Source organism: Aspergillus versicolor, assembly GCF_001890125.1.
Source record: "Aspergillus versicolor CBS 583.65 unplaced genomic scaffold ASPVEscaffold_8, whole genome shotgun sequence".
Classification (NCBI taxonomy): Eukaryota; Fungi; Ascomycota; class Eurotiomycetes; order Eurotiales; family Aspergillaceae; genus Aspergillus; species Aspergillus versicolor.
The window spans coordinates 722,877-742,741 of record NW_024467531.1 but is presented as its reverse complement, the minus strand read 5'-3'; the positions used below and the strand labels follow the sequence as shown (position 1 = coordinate 742,741).

Genomic DNA, 19,865 nt, shown 5'->3' with positions numbered 1-19,865 from the left:
GATTGGCTGAGCCATCTACCAAAGTACTCTCGCGATGTCACTATTCTCATATTCATCCAAGGAGCGGATTCAGTCTGTTTTGGCTTGTACGCACTGCGCCAGGTCAAAGGCTAAATGTGACAGAAAGGTATGAGAATAATCACTACAGATTTACATAGCTAATCTCAACAGGTACCATGCACCAGGTGTGTAGACAGAAAGCTTGTCTGTGAAACTCGGCCACCCCGTCGCGGGCACGGACAGGGACACGGACACACTCGGTCAAACCACAGTTACAGCGATTCGAAAAGAAAACGGCCTCGCTCTAGAGATTATCATGGCCGGACGAGAGTGAGCTCGGATCCCTCAGCTTTTATGTTCGCCAGTGAGAATCATTTCTCCCACGACGGCTATATAGATATGGATTGGACGCTATTGGGCGACAGTTCTAGTGACCTACAAGCTGCACTTCAAGGCCCTCCTATTACTGCATCCTCTTCAAGTGGATATTCATTGTATCCTGATGAAGGGCCCGGATGTTATGCGCTCGAAGATTTACTCCCAGGGGACCACTTCCCCTTCAGCCCTTTTCCAGAACTGCCATCGCCAACACCCTATTTGACCAACTTGACAGACACAGACGGGTCTCTGTGTGATATTCCAAGCTCTATTACTGCAACGGACAATATATTGTCTCTGCAAGCGGCTGATATCCAACCCCAGGCCGAAGCCCTAGACGGCTGGCCAATATTCAAGTGCAATCCCATCGTCCCGTCAAGCGAATGCACGCCCACAGCTGCCCGGCATGTCAATAACCTCCAAACACTGCTCGAGAGCTGTACCGAGCCGATAGAAAATAGCGGACTGACCGAGTCGACTTCAGCGCTTGCTCCTCTTCTCGCTACCACCAGAGAACGACTCACTGCAGTCCTGCAGGGCCTATTCAACGAAGCCCAGCATGTATACAGTCTCCGCAATCGAGCCATCGAAACGAATACAGCATCAGGATATACTACCCCCAACCCCATAGGCCCTGGTCCATCCATCCTCCTCCTCCCCCCTCCCCCCGTGCTAGAATCTATCCTCCGATCCTGTCTCGTCGCATACTCACCATACTACCCCTTCATAACAAGCGCATCCAGCACCGTCAACAAGCGAATGGAAAGCAGTCGCCGCCCCATCCTGCCCAGTATATTCCTGCTCCTGATGCTGGCAGCCGGAGCCATGACGGTTGGAGCGGGCGAAACAAATAACCAGATGGCGCATGGGCTTGTTGAGATTTGTCGAATTTCCCTGCGCAGACAGATTGAGCAGGATGTGCAGCTGGCATTTGACCCTGAGGTGCTGGAGTGTGCGTTGTTGCTTACGATTGTGGCGGTTTGGAGTGGTGATAAATGGCAGATGGATGTAAGTGTGATCTTGTATTTGCTTGGGCTCTGCTGACATTGCGCTTCTCCTGCTTTTAGATTGCGATATGTCAAAAGGCGATGTTTCTTGAGGTGGGTAATATGAATTCCGTGCTGATATCTTAGTATTAACCTGTTATAGATGCATTCCCAGGCAGGATTCCAAGAGAACAGAGAGGCCCAACTGGCCAAGCTCAAGTCCACGGATGTTGCCCAGTGCTGCCAGGTATGGGAAGAGAATGAAAGGAAAAATAGGTACGGGCTTCATATACTAGGTTGTTCATTGCTAATGTAACAGAATCACGTATTCATGGCTCATCCTCGACCAGGAGATATGCCTGTCCCAAGACATCCCATCCACATCATATCTCTCCATCATCAACCTCGACGTCCCAATCCCAAGCGGCGATAGCAACTCGAGTCTAAATTCCGTTAAACGCTGGATGCAGGGCATATCACAGTCATCAGACCATGACCCCATCCCCCCATCACTCGACGAATATGTCCGCCAATTTCGAGAAACCAACGACGTCCACAGCATGCGCGATGTTTCACCAACATCTCTACGTCTACTGCTCTGCTACCTCCAAAACACAGTAGCCCATCTCCGCTGCAGCGTAGACAGAATCCCGGCCCCGGGTAAGAGCGAACGCCACAGAGCCGTCGGACAGACCTCGCTCGTCCTCCTCTCCGTCCAGTTCCAGGAGGTGCAGGAACTCTTGCATAAATGGTATATACTTGCCAGAGCACACAGTGCGTCCAATTCCACAGACGACGTCCCATCCATGCCGGATAGTGATGCCCGCGCATCCACCGCTAACATGATCTTGTACCATCTGATCATGCTCAACACCATGGTCAGTTTCCCCGAGATAGAGCGGATGGCGCGCATTGAGCCCGGATCACAAGTTCCAAAGCCGGGTCCCGCTCCCTGGAAACATCCATACCACTTGGAAAATACACGGGATATATACGTCCACTGCGGGCAGGTCCTGCGTCTTGTTCGCGGCACCCCAGAATCAAGTAGGCCGGTCTGGTGGGCTGGGGCTGTATACCGCGTTGCCTTGGTCGCGTGGGCGAATTCTCTCAACGATACCAAGGCTCAGTCTCAGTCTCAAGAGACCGTGGTGCTCGATGATCTACCACCAGAGCATCCGTCTATCCTGGCGTACTTGGATCATCAGTCTGAGCTTGTTCCCATGTTCTCTGATCCCAGCGGTACACTTGTTTCTTTGCATGTCCCGGTGGATATTATACACCACTGTGCTGGTGTGCTGGATTCAGATGTGCAGACGAAGTTCAGTATGGGGATTCAGCAGAAGTTGTTGAGTATGGCGCAGCGCTGGGGGAGGTTTACACATGGCTCTACCTGCGATTGAAACACCGATATACAAGAATACATCTGGTTTATTTATGGCTGCGACGCCAATAGAAAAAGATATTTTCAGTTACAAAATTGATTTCCTGCCTCTGTTTAACTTGTTGTTCTATACAGATACCGGCCCATACCAGGCCTCATTAGGGCTTCCCCTTGATACTTTACTACGCAATGAGATACACTTCCGTCGGACATACATATTATTTCGACACCACGTGCGCTGGTAATTCGATCACAGTGCAAGGCTGTAGACCTCGTTATTATTCCTCAATACAGTGGCGTTACGACCAGCCAGGATGCTCAGCCTGTTCTGAAGAATCAGCACGCGGCGTCCCCATCCACCAATCCACGAGCATTGATAAATCAACTGCAGCAGCTGTATCCTATAAAACCAGGGCTTGATCAGCTATCCATCTTGGCTTCCCCGCACGGCGCCAGCTGGTCGAGTGCAATAGGACAAGGCTGGACTTGGCCCTCCTTCTTCCAGTGCATGTAGCACAGTAAATGGAGGAAATACAGCAGACCAGCTATGTAACGACGAGGCTGAGTATAGACAAGAAATAATCAAACAATCAACATGCCAGGCTCCGCAACGAGGCTCAGCAGCCGTTTCATAAAAGGACAGCGCATAAGCAGCCGGACCTCTGATGGCTCCACGCGGGCCTCTGTGACGCGATCTCCCAGGAAAAGGGCAGTCGAGACCCTTCCTGCAGAGGATAGACAGAAGATAGACAGAGATGGATCCGGTATCGGCAGCGGGGACAGCAGCCCAGTTCCTCATGCTTGCTTACGCTGTTTCCTCGCGCATTACGAAATACTGCAGGGCCTCAGCCAACGTCCCCGTCATCTACCAGGACCTCTCGACGCAGATTCCCCTGCTGGCTGAGCTCTTTCGCAGTCTTGAGGGTGATCCTGCTGTCAATCCGGACCAGCGCCTGGAAGCCGTTATCAACGGCTGTATCCGGAATCTCACGACCCTGAACAAAATCCTGACCAAGGTTCTGCCTGAGAAGGGCGACTCGGTGGCATCACGAGTCCTCAAGGCTTTGAGGAGCGTCAACGCCGAGAATACCGCGAAGGAGTGCAAGGCTGAGCTCGAGAGCTACAAGACAACCCTAACCCTCTACCTGAGCACTCAGTCGTCCGTCAAGGCTGCTGCTGCTGCTGCTGCGCCCCCGGCCCCTCCCACGTACTACTACCTCCCCACCCTCGGACAAGGCCCAGCCAAGTTCGTCGGCCGAAAGGATACCCTTGAGGCCATCGACCGCGTCGTCAAAGCGCAAGGCAGAGACGCCGACACCAGGATCGCCGTCCTGCTGGGCATGGGCGGACAAGGCAAAACCAGCCTTGCGATAGAATACTGCAGACGCGAGAAGACACGCGCCCACTTTAAAACGATCCTGTGGATCAACAGTATCTCGACCCTTTCCATCCAGCGCAGCTTCGCAGAGATTGCAAAGAATATCCTCGCGCTATCCGGCGAGCAGAGAACGTTCGCCAATATCCAGGCCCAGATTACCTTTGTGCACGGCGTCGTCGAGAAACAGGGTGGGCACTGGCTGCTGGTGTTTGACAATTACGACTGGCCGCAGAAGGTCAAGAATATCCTCGAGTATACGCCTCCGAACTCGAATTCCACCTCCGGATCGTCGAGCGGTGCTGTTATCATGACGACGCGCCATGCGGATGTTGCGCCGCTGGGCACCCTCATCCCCGTCAACGGCATGAACGAGGCAGATGCGGTTGAATTGCTCTTGCAGCGCACCGGACACGCGCGCACAGTTGCTCATTTAACACAGGCTAGAGCTGTCGTCAGGGTCCTGGGATATCTACCGCTAGCCATTGACCAGAGCGCAGCCTACATTCGCTCGCGCAAGATTAGCCCGGAGGAGTTCTTGGATCACTACAAACACCGCAAGGAGAAGATCCTGAAGGATGTTCCCCATATCTGGGAGTATCAGCGGTCACTAGGAGAAGGGGAAGGGGGAACTGAAACTCCTCTCGGGGTATTCACGACCTGGGAGATGTCGTTCCTCCAGGCGCAGGAGCACAGTCCCATCGACGCCGACTCTCTCGGTCATTTCCTGAGTACCCTTGCATTCTTTGGTCCGTTGTATGTGCGGATGGAGATGTTCCAGGCCTACTTTGAGGGCATGCGCAGTACTTCCATTCCATCGTGGCTAAAGCCCTTTTCCAATGGTGCAACCTGGGACAAATTCGTATATCAAGACGTCGTCGTCTTCCTGGCTGATCTATCACTGATCCAGCATGTTTCCGGTGGCGATGACAACGATCTGAATGACGCTTCAGGCTTCTGTACGCTCTCACTTCATCCTCTCGTACGAGACTGGATTCAACTGCGCATCCCACCCAGCGAGAGACGGCAGCACAGCATCGAAGCCCTCCTCGTCCTCGACCACTACATCAAATCAGCCGGCATTGACTACCGCGACTGGACGCTGAAAGTGCGTCTCCAAGCGCTCTCTCATGTCGACGCCAGTCTCGAGCTCCAATGCACCTACGCTGCCAACTGGGCCGACGGGTCCAGTTACAACGAACTGCGTATTGCATTCAAGGCAATCTGCACGTTCTACACAGACAACGGACGCTACGACGAGGCAGAGCGAATCTGCAAAGACGTCCTCCTCGCGAGTATAAAAGCACAAGCGAGCTGGGAGAAAATCGCCTCAACAGAAGCCCAGCTCACCGACATCTTCCTCCTGCAGGGCCGCTACACCGAAGTCGAGGAAGCCCTAACTCGCCTCCTCAGCTCCAAGAGCAGCACAGAAACCGACAGCACAGCCGACCAGGGCCAGGTCCGCAAGACGAAGACAAAAGTCCACATGCTCAAGAACCTCGCACGCTCTCTCTTCAAGCAGGGCCGCTACGACGAGGCAGTGGCTATGTACCACGACGCCCTCCGCCAGCAAGCCCTCTTCCTCCCCAGCAACGACCTCGCCGTACTCAACACCCGCGAGCTCCTCGCGCAAGTCTACCGCAACCAGGGCCAGCACGAAAAGGCCATCGAGATCTACACCATGGTCCTAGACGCATACCGCGCATCAGGTCTCTCAAACCACCTCGAAGCTCTACACTGCATGGTGAACCTCGCGAATACATACCGCGCACAAGCACGCTACGACCTCGCCACGCAACTCTACCAAACAGCCAGCAGAGAAGTCTCCGCCAGACTGCACGCCGACCATCCCACAGCGCTATCCACGAAGCTATTCATGGCGATCAACCTCCGCGAACTCCAGCGCTACGACGAGGCAGAAGACGCCTTCCGCGACGTAATCGAGCGCTCTGCACGAGTCCTCGGCCTCCTCCATCCAGACACACTCAAGGCAACAATGAACTACGCCATCCTATGCGACCGCTCGGGCAAGACTCTCGAGGCGGAAGAGCTCTATCGCACGACGCTGGACGGGCGCGAGAAACGGCTCGGCGTGGATAACCCTTATACCCTGCGCACCGTCGAACGCCTGGTGAGTCTGCTCTGGAGCCAGGGACGCAGGGAGGAAGCACTGGCTATAACGACGCGGACACTTGCAGCGCAGAAAAGGAGGTCTCGCTCTGGTCCTCTGCCTCCGCTCTCGAGTGCGCCGGGGACGCCGACGGGGTCGACATTGGTATATGAAGATCCGGACTCAGATGCAGAGCTTGATCCTGCCGAACCCAAAGGCAAAACTGTGGCAAAGGCTCAGTACCACCCCATCGAAACGCTCTTCGAAGCTGCTGTAGCCCGGGACCTAGAAGCGCTGGACGCCGCGCACCGTGACCGTATCGAAACCCAGAAATCTCTTGCGGCTGTTTACTCCTCGCAGGGAAGGGTTGAGGAAGCGCAGCGTCTTGAGGGTCTCGCCCGGGACGGGGAGGAGCTTCTCAGGCAGAGACTGGGCGTGGAAGCTGTTGCAGCTAGTCGGCATCGCTTGGATTCTGATGTGACTCTTGTCCAGGGGGTTTCGGACTTGTTGGCGGATTCACCGATTGAGGATCCGTCGCCTCCTTATTCGGAGAAGGGAGAATGAGCTAGAGATTTGTGGGTGAGGGTAAGAAAGTGATATGGTAGGAAAAGGCAGGCTGGACAAATATGGGAAATGGAGCTGGAAATCCCATACATCTCGTTCATCATACTATACTTCAGGCTGTTCAGCATATTTTCCTATATACCATTGCGTAGACAGCAGCCCAGTGTTTTATAACATCCTATTAGCCAAAATATCACTCAACTACCTCCAGGACCCTCCCAACGTCTTCTTCTCTCCCTCGCACCCCGCAGGAACAGTATACTGCCGATTCGGATCACTCTCCCAAACAACATCTGCACCCGTCTTCTTCACAAACTTGTACTCAAAGCTCATCCCAACCGGCAGACTTATAGTCACGGTCCAAACCGGGTTTGCAGACGTATACGCATCCGCAGATAACTTCACAGCATTATCCGGATCCCAGTTCCCAAGCTGCGCTATAGACCCAACGAGATATATATTCTCCCCGTATACCGTCTGCACCTTCTCCTCAAACACAATCTGCAAAGCCGTTGCCGCCGCCGTCTCGGACACACAAGCCGTTTCTGTCGCCGTTGCAGTCGTAGTCGTAAGCGTACTCGTCGGCGTACTACTGCACAATCCACTCCCAGATACCCACGAGGCAGGGACAAGCGCGCGCGGAAGACCCGACGACATAGGCACGGGGATATTTCCGTTCGAGTCGACTTGCAGCGAGGAGCAGGTGTATAGCTCTACAAGCTTAGAGCCAGACGAGTACCCGTGGTTGCTGAGGTCGAATGTATACGAGCTACCGCGGGAGCCGTGGTTCGATAGCAGCGTGATAACCTGAGATCCTTGGGAGCCTTTGCGCATGGCGATGTGGTTTGTGTCGCTGTAGAATGGTGTATTCTAATAGATTACAATCAGTAGGCAATCAGAGTTAGATATCAGGGCTGGGATGATGTACCCGAGACGTAACATAGCCCGAATCATTATCAATAGCCAACTTGCGGGCCTTGTTCGTAGCGGCAATGAACTGGTACAGCTCGGACTGGCTAGAGTAGCCAGACCACCAGACAGGCTCGCGGTTATACGGATCCTCTCCGCCTGAGTAGTGCTGTTCCTGGCCGGCGTAGACGATTGGGATTCCGTCTGTCAGGAAGATGAAAGCGAGGACGTTCTTGGCCTGGGATATGTCGTCGGTGTAACTGGGGCTGTTAGCACAGGATTGCAAGGTTAGAAATCACGTACCTTGCGAACCGGGCATTATCATGATTCTCAATAAAACTACCCAGCAAAGTTGGATCCCTGCAGTTAGACGCAACGGAGTTTATCATGTTATACAAGTTTCCCATGCTTCCGCTAGAAGACTTAAAGGCTTCTCTGAGGGGATAGTATCTAGCTCCTAAGTTAGTCCTATCTTGAGATCACAGTAAAGAGTTGCATACATCGGATAGTTCATAACGCCGTCCATAATCGACGCCTGGTAGCCGCATGTGTACGCTGGGTCGCCGTTGAAGACTTCACCAACAGCATATACCCCTGCTGCCTGGACATATCCCGGCCAGAAGTCCTTTTCGACATGCTTGACAGTATCGATGCGTAGTCCGTCAACTGATCCTTGTTACCCTGAGAACTGTCTTTGATTATTGGCGTATCTTACTGGAGTACTCTGAAACAATATCCTTGATCCAATCATACCAGATACGGCGGACCTCGGAGTTCTGGGTATTCAGGTCCGTGAGCGACACTGTGTTGTCTCCCAGGTAACAGTTCTCGGACTGCCACTGATCGTCGTAGTTGTTGATCGGGCAGTACGAGTGGAAGTAGGAGGCTGAGTTGAATGGGGTGAAGATGCTGAAGTCGGTTGATCCCCCAGGACCGGCGTAGGCCTGTTAACGTTAAAAAACAATATAGGCAGTTGTTCTATTACACAGTTACCATATGGTTGGCCACGACATCAAGCATGAGGTACATCCCGCGGTCGTGAAGCGCCTTGGATAACGCCTTTATATCGTCTGCTGTCCCCAAGTGGGACTCAACGTTATATCTAGACTTCTTAGCTTGTATATGGAGAGTATCCAGGACTCGTACATATTCTTCTGCCAATAACCGTGGAATCCCGTTCCAAATGCAGTCGTCTCGGGAATCTGCTCGGTGATGGGTGTGATCCAAATTGCAGTGAATCCCATATCTTGGATATAATCAAGCTAGCAAAGGTCAAACCAGTCCGCTACTATCAAAGGGTCATTGACATACTTGGTTTATAATCCCTTGCCAGCTCCCACCGCAGTATGCCTGTTCTCAGTCAGCATCCACAAAAAGGATAAAGACAAAAGTAGCCACCCTTTGGCTAAGCTCACAAGGAGCAGTCGTCGACCCATCAGTCCGAGCAAAACGATCCGTCATGAGAAAGTAGATAGACTGGCTGCGCCATCCATCCGCATTCAAGGCCAGTGCTCCATTCCCAGCCAGAGCCCCAAATGCCATCAAAGTAGAGAGTCGCATGGCTGTAGCTGATGTCTATAGAATAACCACTGTTTCCGATATATTTCTACATTGGAAATGACCCTTTTATATCCTTTTTCCCACAGAGCATCCCCGCAGCAATGTTGGAAACCAGACTGATATTGGCGCCGGAGGTTACATAAATTGAACGTTGGCTGCCAATTAATGTCTACACTTATGACCAATCCAATTTCAATGCTGAGGATAGATTAGGGAGTCTCCAAGCTTATGAATATGCCAGATCTTCTAGGACCTATCGCTTTATCTAGCCAAACGGCTGTTCCCCGCAAAGCATGCATGACAGCTACGAGTTTGCCGGCAAGATCCGGTCCTGCAGAAGCCCAGGCACTGTATTTGTCCTATACTAACTAGATATTATAGAATAGGATAACGATCTAGTCCTAATAGGCGCGATCCTCCGGGGCAGGGATGGGGATGGGGACGGAAAATGGGTTCTAGACTGTTGTCTGATCACAGTATAAGCACATGAAGAGGCGCTTTCCTCGGCAGTTAACAGGTACACAGCGGGGAGATATCGGGGAAATGAGATTATTTGAATCGAAATAGCTGGGCAAATGCAGACTATCTACGATGTCGGTCCGACATATCATTAACTCTATATTAACTGGCCTTTTGAATAACGCCACGTCTGTTTCCGGCATTAGGTCCGTCTTATAGTGTACATATATAGCAATCGTCTAGTATGTATCTAAGGAGGACTATGGCTGTCTAGCCTCTACCCCCAGTCCATCCCATGCCGTAGCGTGAAGAAGTTTTGCCACAGTATCATTCCCTTCACTGAGAGCGGATTCTGCAAAGAAGCGTATCCTAGTGCTAGCAGGACAGTTGGTCTCGCTAGCATTGTATATCCGAGTTGATATGGCTGTTCGTTCATTCACAAAGACCTCGAGCACGCTTGCATCAAACAATGCTCGGATACGCAGCGTTTCTTCCACCTCTTCGTCATTAGTTCCCTGACTCGAGATATATGTGAATAAAGTATGAGGGCTGGTTTCAGGATCATGGTTGATTCCCCTGTGCGTATTCTGGATGTCCGGCCGGTGGATTTGGAATGTCTCGGATTCTGGATCCCAGAATAGAACAGTTTTGTAGTTTTCTATATGAATATAGCTTGTTAGAGGTGGTCCTTGACTGATATCAAGGAACTTACCGTGGTGAATCTCCAGCCCAACCCTCGTGCAAGTCTTGCCAACTGAAATCTCAGCATCGATTTCCCATCGAGCTGTGTTAAGCTCAAGATGATCATTCATATACTCCCCATTTTTATCTTCCAACACCAAATCACAAAGTTTACTCTCCTTCGCGCCCTCACGCAACTTCATACCCCGCGGATCAGGAGTAACCCCCAACGTCCGCACTGTATACGAACCACGATCATCTGGCGTCACCTCAATCGAAGTAATATCCTTCAAATCAGTTATACGCGCTCTCTTCACTCGGTGCATGGTCTGCAGCTTCATAACCCTCGGCAGCGAAATCAGCCCACTCCACCCCTGCTCTTTGCGAATATCGTCCGGCAGATCCTCCTCCGTGATCCAGCCAAACAACACCTGCTGCTGTGCAACAGGGTCCCAGAACGAGTTTGCGGCATAGAAGAGTCCGCTATCGAATATCCCACCGTAGGCATACTGCATTAACGCAGAAGACGACCGGTCAGCGCTGTTCTTAATGCACATCCACAACTGGGACCTTTGGATCCTGCGGTCTCTCGCAACAGCTTTTCTGTCTCTGTCCTTGCTATTATTGCTCTCTGGAATACATCCCTCAACACCCATAATAAGGAAATCCCGCGAAACGCCCTCGTCGTCTCTCAACGTCACCAGATTCGTAACCTCCCAGTTCACCCCGAAATCACCAGTCCATCGTGACGGCGCCATGTTGAGTCCAACATCTAGCAAGCTGCCAATATACGTCCATTTGCCCAGCTCGTTTCGCGGAACAGCGTACACGAATATCGTCGGGGTCTTTCCCACTATCCCGCCTGAGATGAAACCGTACATGATATCCTCCGAGGCAGCCGCATCCTGTGCGCGCGTCCTGACCGCCGCCGGGGCAGAGGACCAGGAGAATAGATACGGGTCTCGCCAGCCCGTTACCTGTATATCTGGTGGAGGTCTGTCCAGGATAGGGTTATGTGGATGTCTTTCCCAGGTACGTCCAGCGTCGCGGGAGAGCGCAACACTCAGTGTTTCGCACCCGGGTGTATAAGGGAGAGTATAATGGATAGGCAGCTTGCTAGCAGACGTGTAGATGTACATAAGCGTGCCATCAGCCTGTCCGTTTATGTTCGTTGGCTGGAAGCAGCCCGTGAATATGCCCTTGGAGTCATAGGGGGCATGCGGGACGAGGCATGGATCCGCGTCAACCTCCCAGGAGATGAGATCGTGTGATGTTGCGCGGCCCCAGGATATGTCGCCCCAGTCGTTGTCTTTGGGGTTCCATTGGAAGGCGAGATGGTATTTGCCTGTGGATGGGTCGTAGCCTGGACCGCAGGGGTCGTTCAGCCAGCTGTGGGGAGCTATGAGGTGGTATGTTGGCCTCCATCTGGTGAATGCAGGAGACTTGAGATCAGGTTGTTGTTTTGAAATGGCAAAGCTTGGTTTAAATGCTGGGGTGGTGGAGTTGGTGTTGGTGCTGGTGCTGGGTTTAGCCAGCTGGGGGGCCAATTGTGTGGTAACAGACATTGTGACAGTATTTCAAAGCAAAAGACGCGCGCATCTGGAATTTGAGAAAAGATATAGCCGGATTTAAGAAGGAGATACATATCGGTGAGGATGATGTCTGATATCGGGGCATCTCGGAGAAATACAGGAGAAACCGATAAGTCAGACTGGCGCCGAAGAGAAGCCGAGAACCACACAGCCCGATGAGCAGATCTCGGACGGAGGATTGCCGGAGAAACAGCTCGCGTGTTCAAGTGATTTTGCGGAGAAATTGGGGATCCAGAGAGCCACGAGGACTCTCCCCAGTGCGGCCTGACCTCGGACTGCTCGTCCCCCAGGTCATATAAAAAGACTATTCCCTGATGTCGGAAAGGCTGTGCTCAAGGTCTCTGCTCCAGACGAAGCAAGGCCGTTTTCGTGATCTTTGCAATTGCCGGAATATCTGAAATATCTGCAGTCCTGCTCTCATACAATGGCGTCTGAGAAAGTCGACCACGACATGGCTACAACTGAGAAGCCGGCGCAGAGCTGGCATATCGACGGCGTCGAAGCCCCCGGCAGCCAGACTGAGCCGGAGAAAGGCGCTGTCAATGCGCTCATGATCCTGGCGTGTATTGCCTTTGGGTCTGCTTCGTTCGTCTTTGGATTTGACGACAAGGTCATCTCTCCGCTGGCAGCCCTGAGCGAGTTTGTACGACCCCCTTCCCTTCGCCTTCTGATATGGCATCAAGCCCTAACCACCACCAGGTCCAAACATTCCAGGGCCCCAACCCCGTTGATGGCTCTCTCGTCCTGACTGCGCGTAACCAAAACCTGATCTTCTCTGTCCCTCTCGTTGGCTCCATCTTTGGCGGCATTCTCGCCTCGCCGTTGAACAACCATCTTGGCCGCAAGTGGCCTCTCATCGGCGCATACATCCTCTCCATTGGAGGCGGTTTTCTCCAGCTCTTCGCCAGGAACATCGCCGAGTTCGTCATCGGCCGGTTCCTGAACGCTATTGCCATTGGGATTGCCAATGCCACTGCGCCGCTCTATCTCTCTGAAGTCGTGCCCCCTTCTATGCGCGGCCGCAGCGTGACATCCATCAACATCCTGTCCATGGTGGCCGGCGTCATCTCAACCGTCACCGTCGACGCCACCCAGAAACTCTCTGACAGACGCCAGTACATGATCCCGCTGGCGATCCAATGCGCCCTCCCAGCCCTGATCCTCATCGTGACCATCACCCTCCCCGAAAGCCCCCAGTGGCTCATCAGCAAAGGCCGCGCAACAGAAGCCCACACCAACCTCCGCAAACTACGCGGCTTCTCAGACTTCCAAGTCGCCGACGAGCTGCGCGTCATGCAAGCCTGCGAGGACAACGAGCGCGCCCTCACATCAAACGTGCGCTTCTGGGAGATCTTCGACCGCGCAAACCTCAAGCGCACCCTGACAGCCGGCTCCTTCTACTCCCTCAACCAGATCTCCGGCATCATCCTCTCAACCACCTACACAACCGTCTTCCTGACCCAAATCGGCGTCGGCGACGCCTTCACCTTCACCGTCATCGCCTCCTGCTGCACCCTCGCCGGCACAATCGCCGCGCCCCTCGTCATCGACCGCGCCGGCCGCCGCCCAACAGCCTTCGTGGGCATGACTGTCCTCCTCCTCATCGACATCGCCGCCGGCGCACTCGCCTTCTACACCGACAAGAGCACAAGCATCGTCCTCGCAATTGCAGCCCTCGGCTTCATCTTCAACTTCTTCTGGGGCGCGGGGTTCTACTCCCTCTCCGCGCTGATGCCTGCTGAGATCGCAACTCCTAAACTGCGGAACCACACGATGGCGTATACCATTGCTTGCGCGCAGACCAGCGCCGTTATCACGACGTTTGCCGTGCCGCAGCTTACCTCTGCCGATGCGGCGAACCTCGGCGCGAAGACGTACCTTGTCTTTGCGGGCTGTATGGCTTGCGTTTTGGTGTTTGTGTACTTTTGCATGCCCGAGACGAAAGGGCGCACGTTTGCGGAGGTGGATGAGATGTATGATGCTAAGATTCCGATGTGGAAATGGCGAGGATATCAGACTAGTACGGGGGCGAAGCCTGCTGCTTCTAAAGATATGGGTGCGTAGAATAGCTTGTATATATACTTGACATATTTGGTATATTGAATATGTACACTACTATGACGAATCATAAATCATGCCCGTCCATACCTTCAACCCAGCCAAGAGACGCAAGGTTCGCTTTATACTGAGCGACGTAAGGATGGTTTCCGCCGCGCAGCGTTTGCATGAGCTTCATATAATGGCCTGCGAGCACTCTCATTGACTCGGACATCTGTAAACCACCCTCTGCACGACCTTGTTCAGTATGTGCCGTCAAAAGCGCACTGGTAGCGATGTTGTACAGTTTCTCAACCTGCGTCTGTTAGTCACAGCCTAAGGCGTGTAGCGGTGTACTTACAATCCCAACGCCATGCGCTTCAAGCGCACTAATCCGTAACAAACGGCATAATCTCAGTGCCTTTTCGGCATTCTGCTGTGCGTAACGGAAACTGAGTCCTGGATGTAAGGGATGTGGTTGGGAGGATAATAATCCATGGCTGAAGCACAAATTCCATACTCGGTCCTGGACCCATTTCTGCGTCACTAGTATATCAGCACACTGTGTCTCTGAGAGGAACACAAAGTCTCGTAAGATCCGGGCTTCGTTATTAATATCCTCCCCCTCTCCTCTTGACGACATACGCTGCGGCGTATTCGTGCTAATTGCCTGGTCATCGTTGTTAGTATTATTGCCCCCACTGAAACTGTTCCGTCGACTCTCGTCCAAATACTCCGGCTCAAACCGATCACTATTCCTCCCGCCACCTCTATACCGACTCGCATCGCTAACCCGAGCTAAATTTTGGTATATACTCAACGCCTTAGCCTCAGTCAGGATGTGGCATTTCCCGTCCCCGTGCTTAGTCGAGACATTGCACCGCGCGTTCCAGCAAATGAGGATATCCTCGTCAATGGCATCGAAGATCTCCATTAGCAGAGCGAGACCTATCATCCCCGCGGCGTCTTTTTCCGTATGCACGATTATGCCGGAGACGAGGCGCTGCGTTGCGTTTCGGATTTCGTCGGCTGCGCGGATGATGTCGAGGGGGCGGCCTGTGAAGCTGATGGGATGTTGGCGCTGGAGGGCATAGGCTCTGTTCCTTGGTTAGTCACTTCGACTGGGGTAGGTAATATCACTCTTTTAGAAAGGCGGGGGGGGGCACCTTTCTGTCACAGACAAAACCAGATACGTCCTCAGCCACAGCCCCTTCTCCTCCGTGGAGCAGTCGGCATACGTCGCGGGATTGTTCAGGCCTAAAGTGGACGCAAGATCCATGGCTTCGCGAAGCCGGAGTCGCGCTGCATTATGCTGGTTGCTTCCGAATAGATACCCGAATAGAAAGAAACTGGATAAGACGGCTTCGATGGATGGATTCTCGCCAAAATCGGACGAGGTTCGCATCCGCGTTGCTTCAGTTACTAGCACCTTGGCCTGGTCCGCACGAGATGAGGACGTCGGACGTTCGCTGATATCTATCGGCTGCGTGAGTGAAAAGGCGCAAAGAGAAAGAATCATTGCGCCGAATTGGGGATTACGGCGGTGTTCTTGTTGGACGATCCGCGTGAAGAGAGAGGATCGGTTGAGAACTGGGAGAGTCGGGTGCAGTCGGTCGAAATATACATCTATCCAGGGAATGATACTGGGCTCGTTGATATATGACGGCCAGAATTCGGTCTGCAGTGTACCAACCTCCCCCGCATGACGCACGCCCATGAGATTGTCATTTGGCATAAACGGCGCGGAATTGCCGAGTCCAACATCAACATTCTCGTCAATTATAGGCGGCAGACTCTGCTTAACAAAGATATTGCTACCCTGGAAACCAAAGGATGGATAAGGATGTGAGCTGAAGCTGTCCGGCAGCCAGTACTCGAGGTCAGCGGCTCCATTCCAAGCCGGTGCAGCAGGGGCAGCACTGCCCAAGAGAGAATTATCGTAGTCCTTTCTAGACGGATCACTGTAGTGACTCGCCTGCTGATGCTGGTCCGATTGCGGCAAAAGGACTTGACCTCCCGCTCCAGAATCCAGTTGGTTTGGACTCAAAGACGGCACAGTAGGTGGAGCATGAGGTTCAGTCTCGGTCAAAAAGGTCAAATCAGCCCTACTTCCAGACCCCCTGGACTGATCCTGCTGCTGTCGAATTTGCGACACCCGGCTTTCTGGCATTAACACGCTGCTCTCTAGCAGAAGACAAGGAAACGATACACTTACTGGGCAGGAGGACCGCGCTTCTTCTGCGGTCTTAAAAATGTGCACTCAAACCCCATTGAAACACATAGTCCGCACGGCCGAGATAGACTGCACTGTATACACCTTTCTAAGCAATGTCCCACGCGGTTGGCGCATGTATAAGGATGTGTCTTACCCTGGTCTTGCGCAGCCTACATTGATCGCAGGCCCGGGTGGCGCATTTTGCAGGCGACTGCACGCTGGGGCTGCGGGTGTGGCTGGATGGCGGGCCCATTTCCAGCACTCGCTGCGGCGATATTCTTGATTCGAATGCCTCAGATGCCGGTCATTGGGGCCAATGCCATCATCTACTCACTCACTCGGACTGTGACGCCGTCCGGAGAAATGCAAGTCAGGTGACTTCCGCAGTCGATTTACGCTAGCCTATTGTGGATTGCCCCGGCCGCTTTATCTGGGGCCGACCACGGACAATTTGGTGTAGAAACTGGGCTGAAAATGATCTATTTGATTGAAATCCAGTATGCATAGGTACACTCGTCCATACATACATCAACTCCACGAAACACAACTAATCCAAGATCCAGGATCCATAGTATAAACGCCGCCCGTTCAACACCGGTGGATAAGAAAGAAAGGAAAATTAAGAAACAAGACGATCTAAACGAGCGGACGCGTCGTCCAGCAGTTACTCGGGAGTAAAGAAGCTCGATCAACCAGGTTCTGGAAGTCTTACCCCAACGAGAGCATCGAACTGGGCTCAAATCAGATGCAAGTGGCTGTACAGTACAGGCAAAACAAGGGTAGAAGGGTCATCACTGCATTAAACAAAAGAAAGTGTGCTGGATGAATCACGGGGCAAGAAAGGACAAGTCTCAACAAGGGTGCAGCAGCGCAAGGAAATGCATCAGTGCCCATGCCTTGCATGGTCTTTCGCTCTCAGAATGTATACCACCCAACCTTAACTCCAAGAAATGACTTAATTATTATATTGTCGAAGGGGGGTTTCGAGGCCGAGGCCAATAAGAAACCCAAGAAAAGTTCAAACTGACTTTTGCGGGTCAACCGTCAAAAGGGGGATATCACACCGGCCGCATATCCAAAGGTTGCAGCTGTTTTGCAGGATTATGAGATTATGCATCGTAGCGGAATGAGTGGCGCGCCCAAACCTAGGGCAGTTCTAAGTCAAGTTTTACCTCAGGTTCCGAATCACCTTTCTTCCTCGTGCCAGGAAGGGACTGGGCATTTCATCCCGTTCGGGGTCCCAGACTGCGGGAGGTTCACGATCAGAGGAAGACTTCAATGGGGCAGCACAGGCTCCGACACGCGGATCGCTGCTGCAGCGTTTGACTTCATCCATCGGACGGCCGCCTGCGCGTGCTTGAGCAAGCTCCACCAGCGTCCTGCCGCCCATGTTGCGCTGCATTACAGCCTTGAACATCTCCTCGCCACCACCGTTCGACTTGGTCGGGCTCGTTCTCATACCACTCTTGCGAGTCGGCGATCCCGCATCAGCAGCCAGGTTGGCCGACGATGGAATCTTTGACAACCGCCGATGGGGTGACCGCGATTTCGATTCCCTCTGACGGTCGTCAGGTTGGCCGGAGCCTGAGACCTGGGGTAGTCTTGAAGAGTTGGCAGGGAAGATGGGAGGCTGGGTACTGAGCTTCTGCATTAATGCGGTCGTGTTTTGACGAAGGAGAGGGCGAGACGGGGCCTTGAAAGGATCAGGCTTAACCTTCGGACGAGTAGGCGACGGGAGTTCGGGTGTGTCATCTTCATCGTCCGATGTCATTGTTGGTTCGAACTTGGGCCGTTTCCTTTCGCCTTCGGCAAAGATATTCTTGCCAGAGTAGGTGTTTGAGGTGCGTCGTGGAGACAAAGAAAGGGACGCGATCGATATGGGAGATGGCTCTGCCATCTGAACGTCCATTGGGGAATCAACAACCGTTTTCGAGCGAGTAAACGGGGTGCGTGACTCCTTCTTCTGGGGTCGGCTGCCCCTGCTCGAGGGCGACTCAATTGACAGCTGACTGATGTCTGTACTTGAAGGATAGTCCGAGTCTTCACTGTTGCTGGCAGAAGTTTGGGATCCGTGGGCGCTAGAATGAAGGCTGATGTCCTCGCGGAAATTGACGGTTCGTCTTTGTTTCTCGACTTCTTGGGAAACGCGGTCCTGGACCTCACAATCAAACCTCTTGCGAAGTTTGTCCAACTCGCTTTGGACTTGGCGGTCAATCTCCAACCTCGCCTTCACTTCCCATTCCCGCCGGATGGAATTCTCAAGGTCGGCTCGAATTTGCTGCTTCTCCTTTTCGAGCTTCGCAAAACCTTGCTCCACATCCTTTGCCTTTTGTAGAGTGGCTTCTTCCCTCTTCCTTACCGTTCTGGATAGGCTGCTAAGCTCAACCTCCTTCCGCATCAGGCGAATGACGGGCGTGTTGATCAAAGACGCCGTATCGGGGCGGTGGTCGGGGTTGACACGGAGACAGCTCGCGATGACATTCTTCAGCTCTGAGGAATAGAAATCAGGCAATGGGGCAAATTTCCCCTCGCGGATCTTCTGGACGAGCTGAATGTGCGTACGCGCATTGAAAGGTGGCTCTCGCTGGCAAAGTTCGTACATAATACAGCCCACGGCCCAAATGTCAGATCGCAACGTGTATTTCTCGGCCGCGCATATCTCCGGTGACATGTAAAATGGAGTTCCCACATAGGTCGAGGCAAAATCGTGAGAGTTCATCAATTTGGACAGGCCAAAATCACCTAGCTTAACAGCGTTGTCTGAACCCAGGAATATATTTTCGGGCTTCAGATCACGATGCAGAATAGTCATCTGAGCTTGCTTGCCTTTGAGGCCAGAGGGCTTCGCAGCTGGCCCCAGCAAGTTTGACCCAACATCTGCCGGATCTGAACCATAGTGACAGCGGTATAGGGCGGTCACGAGCTGGGACAGGATCCGCCAGACGAAGTCCTCCTCAGCGTATTTGTTTGTTCGCTTCAGATTCTTGATGACCATGCTCAGGTCCCCACCACCGCAGTACTCCATGTAAAGGTACAAGTCCTGACTTGCTTTGAGGTGCTCGCGGTGGTAGTAGGCGACGATGTTTGGATGCCGAAGAGAGCTAAGGATGTTGAATTCGGCCGTCAACTGCTCCCTCTCTTTCTGCGACATCTTGATGTAATTGATTTCTTTCCGACACAGTATCTGATACGAGCTTCTTGTAAGTTTCTTGCTAGCACCAGGGGTTGGCGGGTTTCCTTACGAAGCCATCTGTTTTCCGCTTGACTTTGCGAATGATCCCGAAGGAACCGCAACCTGAACAACGATAGTTAGAACGACGGCTCCAACATCATCCTTTACAGAGGGCGACGGAAGCAAGTACCAATTTTCTCCAGCACTTCATACTTGTCTGCCTCGGCCAGTGCAATTGCCATTGCGGCTGCTTAGGAGGAATCGAGAGTCGCTAGGTGGGATGTAGGCAATTAAACAGAAAAATAATAGAGGAATGGACAACAGGGGTTCCTGGGTCATTGACGACTCGTTCCGGATGTGGCGATTCCTGTTATGTTAGTAGTTTCAGAGCTCAGATTGTATCATGGAGAAGGTTGAAGCTTTCGAGAAGTCACGGTATGGAACGG

The 19,865-nt window shown here is 52.8% G+C and overlaps 7 protein-coding genes across 7 annotated transcripts; 3 read left to right on the top strand and 4 right to left on the bottom strand.

Annotated features, from left to right (window-relative positions):
- Positions 1 to 169: 169 nt before the first annotated feature.
- On the top strand, positions 170 to 2,777 carry ASPVEDRAFT_153182 (uncharacterized protein). Its single transcript, XM_040808340.1, has 4 exons — positions 170 to 1,386; positions 1,446 to 1,478; positions 1,528 to 1,640; positions 1,684 to 2,777. The coding sequence occupies exons 1-4, from the start codon at positions 355 to 357 to the stop codon at positions 2,762 to 2,764; spliced, it is 2,259 nt and encodes a 752-aa protein (XP_040670620.1). The 5' UTR covers positions 170 to 354; the 3' UTR covers positions 2,765 to 2,777.
- Positions 2,778 to 3,308: 531 nt separating this feature from the next.
- ASPVEDRAFT_44403 (uncharacterized protein) lies at positions 3,309 to 7,038 on the top strand. Its single transcript, XM_040813040.1, has one exon. The coding sequence runs from the start codon at positions 3,501 to 3,503 to the stop codon at positions 6,792 to 6,794; it is 3,294 nt and encodes a 1,097-aa protein (XP_040670619.1). The 5' UTR covers positions 3,309 to 3,500; the 3' UTR covers positions 6,795 to 7,038.
- ASPVEDRAFT_31288 (putative alpha-amylase) lies at positions 6,996 to 9,263 on the bottom strand (the record flags this gene model as incomplete). Its single annotated transcript, XM_040810455.1, has 9 exons — positions 6,996 to 7,664; positions 7,723 to 7,969; positions 8,007 to 8,171; positions 8,204 to 8,375; positions 8,419 to 8,647; positions 8,697 to 8,805; positions 8,850 to 8,965; positions 9,015 to 9,053; positions 9,102 to 9,263. The coding sequence occupies 9 exons, from the start codon at positions 9,261 to 9,263 to the stop codon at positions 6,996 to 6,998; spliced, it is 1,908 nt and encodes a 635-aa protein (XP_040670618.1).
- A 455-nt stretch (positions 9,264 to 9,718) lies between these two features.
- Positions 9,719 to 12,215, bottom strand: ASPVEDRAFT_44399 (glycoside hydrolase family 32 protein). The gene is made up of 2 exons (XM_040813039.1): positions 10,435 to 12,215; positions 9,719 to 10,380 (listed from the first exon to the last, which is right to left on the bottom strand). Exons 1-2 carry the CDS (start codon positions 11,966 to 11,968, stop codon positions 9,983 to 9,985), a joined length of 1,932 nt encoding a protein of 643 aa, XP_040670617.1. The 5' UTR covers positions 11,969 to 12,215; the 3' UTR covers positions 9,719 to 9,982.
- A 25-nt stretch (positions 12,216 to 12,240) lies between these two features.
- Positions 12,241 to 14,276, top strand: ASPVEDRAFT_44398 (uncharacterized protein). Its single transcript, XM_040813038.1, has 2 exons — positions 12,241 to 12,638; positions 12,695 to 14,276. The coding sequence occupies exons 1-2, from the start codon at positions 12,420 to 12,422 to the stop codon at positions 14,057 to 14,059; spliced, it is 1,584 nt and encodes a 527-aa protein (XP_040670616.1). The 5' UTR covers positions 12,241 to 12,419; the 3' UTR covers positions 14,060 to 14,276.
- On the bottom strand, positions 14,121 to 16,500 carry ASPVEDRAFT_31285 (CeGAL family transcription factor; the record flags this gene model as incomplete). The annotated part of the gene is made up of 5 exons (XM_040810454.1): positions 14,121 to 14,354; positions 14,394 to 15,129; positions 15,199 to 16,209; positions 16,248 to 16,339; positions 16,402 to 16,500. The coding sequence occupies 5 exons, from the start codon at positions 16,498 to 16,500 to the stop codon at positions 14,121 to 14,123; spliced, it is 2,172 nt and encodes a 723-aa protein (XP_040670615.1).
- A 915-nt stretch (positions 16,501 to 17,415) lies between these two features.
- Positions 17,416 to 19,661, bottom strand: nimA (serine/threonine protein kinase nimA; the record flags this gene model as incomplete). Its single annotated transcript, XM_040807378.1, has 3 exons — positions 17,416 to 19,431; positions 19,490 to 19,542; positions 19,610 to 19,661. The coding sequence occupies 3 exons, from the start codon at positions 19,659 to 19,661 to the stop codon at positions 17,416 to 17,418; spliced, it is 2,121 nt and encodes a 706-aa protein (XP_040670614.1).
- Between the last annotated feature and the right edge of the window lie 204 nt (positions 19,662 to 19,865).